Source organism: Tupaia chinensis, unplaced genomic scaffold (genome assembly GCF_000334495.1).
Source record: "Tupaia chinensis unplaced genomic scaffold, TupChi_1.0 Scaffold000028_1, whole genome shotgun sequence".
In the NCBI taxonomy this organism is placed as follows: Eukaryota; Metazoa; Chordata; class Mammalia; order Scandentia; family Tupaiidae; genus Tupaia; species Tupaia belangeri.
Window position 1 is genome coordinate 2,289,444 of NW_006159458.1, and position 6,422 is coordinate 2,295,865.

At 32.9% G+C, this 6,422-nt stretch overlaps 1 protein-coding gene across 4 annotated transcripts in view; it reads right to left on the reverse strand.

The window, feature by feature from the left end:
* Positions 1-408: 408 nt before the first annotated feature.
* The window catches only part of CCDC91 (coiled-coil domain containing 91), a 288,769-nt gene continuing 282,755 nt past the window's right edge, over positions 409-6,422 (reverse strand). For all 4 annotated transcript variants that reach the window (XM_006140252.3, XM_014587159.2, XM_006140254.3 and 1 more), the window contains one exon: positions 409-1,505. In XM_006140252.3, the coding sequence (XP_006140314.1) occupies positions 1,395-1,505 (111 nt within the window). In that variant the 3' untranslated portion in view covers positions 409-1,394. The remainder of the gene's footprint in view (positions 1,506-6,422) is intronic.

Below are 6,422 nucleotides of genomic sequence, written 5' to 3' on the forward strand. Positions count from 1 at the left end.
GAGTTTAAATTCAAGGTTTGACTGATAATTCTTACCATATCTGATATCACCTTACAAATTACTCAGGTATGATTTAAGTTACATGAATAGGATACATATCCTACTCTGTAATTTGATGAAAAGGAGTCAAGTGACTTTAAATAATGATCGTAACACTGTATTATTGGCTTGTTCTTGAATTAAAAGCTCTTTTCTTTCATTTCAAGTCAATGGCCTCTTTGCTTTAATTTTTATTAAAATTTCTAATATTTATTAATATTTAAATATTCATTAATATTCATTAATATTTAAATAGTTATTAATATTAAGAAGAGGTGTATATACAAGATCATCATACATGTATATAGAGATTTGTGCTAGAAAAAAAGTTCTTAAAGAATAATTTAAAAAAAGAAAAAAATAACCAAGTGAGTTTTTAGAGCTTGTTTTATTGCATTGAGATATTCCAGAAAAGTACAAAGGCCATGAAAGTAGAAGCATTTCAAAAAATAAGACAAAATGTTTGCATACATACATTTTAATGACATTTTGGTTTTGATGTTAAAAATACTCATGATTTTGCATTGAAGCACAATGCTCATGAAGTAAGTACATTCTGAAGTTCTGGCAAAAGGCTTCATATATCTTACATTAGAAGTTGAATTTCTATAAATGACTGATTTACATTCTCTTCCTAGAGATTCAATTTAAGGTTTGGTTCATAAGAAAAGTTACTTTTACTGATTCATAGTGCCTTTGAAGACAGAAATAGGAAATAAGCATATATAACACATACTCCTTTAAATGGCAGAGCTGTTCAAAGCTGAATGAATATAGTAATTTTTAGTGTTTTTACTTTTTGTGTGTTGTCAGTAGACGATGAAAATATTAGCTCCAACTGTAGAAAAGAAGTTGGTAATAGAATGATTCTCTGTCCTATCAGCCATTTTACATCCAAGTTACATAGATACATAAGTGATGTTGAAATCCATGCTATTTCTATCCTCAAAATCAGAGAAATGTATGGTTATATTCTAGCCTCTTATCAAGAGTGATGGTGAGGTGGCAATAAAGATATTTACTCCTCTTGGCAAATACAGTATAACAGGCCACCAGAGGCATATTCCCTTAATTAACTTTTGATGATGTGGCACTTTTTGATGGCTTTTGGGTCCTAGACCCTGTTGCTGCTACTGTCACTAATAAAATAATAGCAAATGTAAAGGAGAAATAAAAGAAAATAAATTAGATTACTTGATAGTTCTTCTAACTATTGTTTTGCTTTATCCTTGAACTGGAAATCAATTCTCCAAGGTTTGGAAAGGAAACAAAAGCATCTTTATAATTCACAGCATGTATTTTAGAGGTCTAATAATTTATCCAATGCCAGTGTGGGTTAGCTTGTCATGTTCTCTTTATTCAATGTCAATGGGCTCCGTAGCTATTAAAGCACTTAACTGTTTCTGAGCACAGGAGAGGAAGAGTTCCAAACTGGACAGACTTCTTTGGCGGATGACTTGATCAAGCTGTTCATTTTTTTTTTTTTTAAAAAAAGAAAGAAAAAAATACACTTAGTTGAGGAACAAAGAATACTGTCACTGAAAACCACTAGAAAAACCTATTCAGGTGAGATGATTTAGAAAATCAGGTAGTGCTTTAAAATGAATGAAAAAAAAATGTTGTAACTATTTCTGGCTTATCTAAGATGAGGTGATAATCATTACCATTTTATAACTGATGTAGCTATCCAGTTATTGGTGAAATATGATAGAATTGATCAGAAAGACTTAAAAAATATAAAACAGTATATTAATGCCAATTCTAAATGAATACAACTAAATGTCTACAAAGATCATATAAATATCATAGGCACAAACAAAAGAAATACAGTACAATAATAACTACATCATGCATTGGGCTTAATAGAACAAATGATAAGTGAGGAGATAATTTCTTAAAATTAGAGAAAATTTCTGGGAAAGGTATAACATAAAACAAATTTGAGATTCTTGAAACTTATTTGATCTAGTCCTTATTATGGTAGAGATTTTCTTTTTTTCTTTAAAATTAAAAATTTTTCAATGTATCAATACCAAATGAATACAGTGAAGCTTGGTAAGGCAAGTCATTTGGATTATATATAATGAAAAACGTTCTGGATGGTTAAGATTATTAAATACATGAAGAAAAGTTTCCAACTTAGAGGCCTTAAAAAATTTGTCCACAGTGTAAAAATGACCAAACAACTACCATGCATTGCATACAGATTTGAGACCAATGGAGAAATACATAAGAGAGTCAAATAAATCCTATTTCACAATATACACCTACATATTTATGTAAAGTTGACATATTCTTCCCACAATCCCCATTCAACAAAAAGGGAAAATTCAAACAAAAATTCTCTATTCTATAATACTTCTATAATCCACTGATACACAAAATGACTTAAAAATAAGATTATAAATTTTAAGTATCCTAAGAGTTAATAAAAAGTGTATTATATAAATGTATTACATTTAGCAAATAGATAATGTAAAATGTTTGAGCTATACTCAGACTCCCTCCATTTCTAGTTTTCTAAGATTTTAATGTATAGAAATAGGATTTCTGCTTAGTATTATTCCCTTTTATATTTTTTTCCCTTCTTCTACTGAACAACGTCTTCAGGTAAATACATACTTTCTGCTTACAGACTCATTCACTGAGAGACATTTATGTTTATTCCAACTTTGTTTCTTTCTATTTGAAGCAATAAGGAAATCTGCAACCTGAGTACACACCATTAAGACAATAGTACCGAATTGCTTTCCAGTGAATGCACCAGGTTATGAATCTCAACTACAGAGTATGAGAGGACCAGTTTTGTCCATTCTTGCAAACAGCTGCACAGTATTCAATTGCATCTACTACGTCTACAATTTGATATATTTTAGGGACTTAAAAAGGTTATGGAAAATGAAATTAAAAGGTAAATATAGGGATCAGCAGATGGAGTAATGCTTACATTGCTGGACTCCTATATAGTTGAACACAGTTCGAGTCCCAGACCAGGTGGCTTAAAACTCACACCAGGTGTGCGAGCATGTGTGCCCAAAATCCTGAGAGGAGAATGGAGGAAAAGGGATATAAGGGATAGTGTGGCCATCACCCTTGGAGGGTGATTTCTCACCTTCTGTCTCTCTCTGTCTCTCCAGTGAGCACATGCACCTATAGCAAAAATCTCTCAAAAAAGAAAAAGGTAAATATAAAAATATAAACTTTATTTTTCAACATAAGCCCTAACAAGTTTAAGAGTACTTCTGTCAGCAATGACATTAGTCATTAAGCCCTTCTCTAAGGAACTGAGGGTACTGGGACTAGGCAAGTCAGTAGCTGTCTTTTATATATTGTTAACTGAAAAAATATGATGTTCTTTAAAGACTTTTCTTTTAATATCATGAAACAAAAATAAGTCAGAAGGAGACCAAATCGGAATTGAAGCTTTTCTGAGCATTTTTTGCTAAAGCTTCAGTAAACATTCACAAAATATTGTCATAATAAGAAGATATTACCATTCTTTGGCCCTCCAGAAAGTTAACAAGAGAAAATCCCTGACCATGCAAAAACACTGCTGCCAAGACCTTTGCTCTTGACTGGCCCACTTTTACTTTGACTGAACTACTTCCACCTTTAGGTAGCTATTGCTTTGATTGTGCTTTGTCTTCAAGGACCTTAAGGGTAAAGCCATGTGTCATGTCCCATTACAATTCTTTGAAGAAACACTTCAGGATCTTGATTCTACTTATTTGAATGTTTCATTGAAGGCTCTGCTCTTGTCTGTAGCTGATGTGGGAGCAACAATTTTGGCACCTATTGAGCAGAAAGTTTGCTTGATCTTCATTTGTCAGTCAGAATTGTGTATATCTGACTTCAATGAGACAATTATGGTGTTGGTTATTGTGTCTATTGTCAATCTTCACTTAAGGGTTTAAGCCAGATTAATTCTTCCTTGCAAATGGTCTGTTGCTATGGGTGTCATCTTCAGCATGATCTCATTTCTCCTTAAAAGAAGTTATCCATCTGTAAACTGTCAATTTCTTGTGTTGTCCCCATAAACTCTTTATAAAGCATTCATGATTTCACCATTTTTCCACCAAACCTCCTCATAAATTTGATGTTTGTTTTTGCTTCAATTTTAGCAGAATTCATGTCGCTCTGATACTCTTTTTAAATTGTATTTTAAATTTTTTCCATTTAATCACTGTACATCTTTAGAGCACACGAAATGAATCTTCCCAGCATGAATACACTGCATATTAGTACAGTCGAAGATATTACCATACATATCAACAGATAATTTTCCATTTTGTGTCCGTAGACTGTTTGTCTTTTTTCCCTTTTTGATATTCTTTTTACACTGATGTGTTATTCTTCTTAGTGCCTTAAACTAGATTCATATCGTACTAGATATAACTAGTATGAGTTGTAACAGGTTAGTATGAGTTTATTTTTGGTTTAAAAAGGTTGAAGTTGATAGATAATTTTTTCATGATATTCATTTTACATTAATTTTTAAAGATACCCTTGTACACAATAAATGTTATTTATTTTAAAATAATTCTATTGATGTATATTTGGATTATTTCTAATTTTTTGCTTTTATAATCAATACTGTAATGGACATTTTTCAACAAAGACATCTATATACATTTGCTCATGTACCTAGGAGGAATTGCTTAAGCCAAAGAATACTATCAGTGCTAGCTTCAGTCATCAATTGGGTTGCACAAATCTGTTTTTGGGCTTTCTATCTTGTTCCCTTGGACAATTCACCTATCTTTACACTAATATAATGCTACCTTAATTTCTAAAGCTTTAAGACATCAACATAACACAATATATTGCCAATATTAAATATTTCAGAAAAATACAAATTAGTGGACACTTATAACAAATTGAGTTCAAAAGGAGTGGCCACACTACTGATAGTTACATACTCTTTTTTCACAAAGCACAAAATAAACAAAACTCAGAAGTATACATATATTTGAAGTTACATAAGTAGGTGGAAAAAAATTCTTTTTATGGCATGAAACAATGCAGTAAAAACTAAACATAGTTGTTTAGAGGGTGGATTTAGGATAAGAGTAGTAGCTTGGGCTTAGAGTGGCTTCATGGGTGTTTGTTTTACTGTTGGGTTTATGTATACACATTATCCCCCCTTAACCAAGAGGGATAGGTTCCATGAGCTCCAGTGGATATCTGACACTGTAGATATAAAACCCTATAAATATTCTTTTTTCCTACACATACATACCTGTGATAAAGTTTAATTTATAAGTTAGATACAGTAAAAGATTAATAACTACTAATAAAATTGAATTATAACTACTTTGTATAAAAGTTAATGTAAATGTGGTTTCTTTATATGTGTGCATCTTTCTCTCTTTCAAAATATTTGATTGTACTATTCTCACCTATTTTCAGACTGCAGTTGACTGCAGGTAATTGAAATGATAGAAAGCAAACCACCAATGGGGAAGGGCGACAATATATCATATGTGCTAGCTTTAACAATTCAAAGTTTTCTAGAAACCCCACAGAAAATCAGAACTTTGGGAACCAGCAGTAAGCGTAATGGCTATGTCGCTGGACTCCCACGTAGTCGACCGTGGTTCGTGTCCCAGACCTGGTGGCTTAAAACTCACGCCAGGCGCGTGTGCGTGCGTGCCCAAGATCCCGAGAGGAGAATGGAGGAGAAGGGATTGCGGCGTGACCATCCCCCCTGGGGGGTGATTTCTCGCTTTCTGTCTCTATGTCTCTCTCTGTCTGTCTGGCGAGCGCACGTGCCCTACGGTGAAAATTTCTCCAAAAAAAAAGAAAATCAGAACTTCCACTAAAAAGGTTGACTTAATATGTTAGAATTTATGAATGTAACTGTTCTCCCTTTGACAGCATATAGCACAAATTCATGTGTGTAACAAGTATTCAACCCATGATGATTAAATAATCAGAATATATGCATTAGAATAAGATTCTGTAATGTAAAAAAAGGATATGTGTAAGTTAAAAAAAAAGGGAGGGAGGGAGGGAGGGCTTATAGATTTCTATCTAAACATTCTATAAGCACTTCTCTTCTGTACTAGTTTCATAAATGACCTTGGAATTACTGATTGTAAGATGATGGACATCGAAGATCCAATCCCAGGAAATACAAAGGACCCCAAATAAAATCAACCCAAGAAGATCTTCTCCAAGACACATTATAGCCAGGTTGACCAAAACTGTAGACAAAGACAAGATACTAAGATTGGCAAGAGAAAAACATCAAGTTACCTACAAAGGACATCCCATCAGGCTAACAGCAGATCTCTCATCAGAAACAATGCGAGCAAGGAGAGAATGGGAAAATATATTCAAAGTGTTAAGAGAGAAGCAATTTCAGCCAAGAATACTGTACC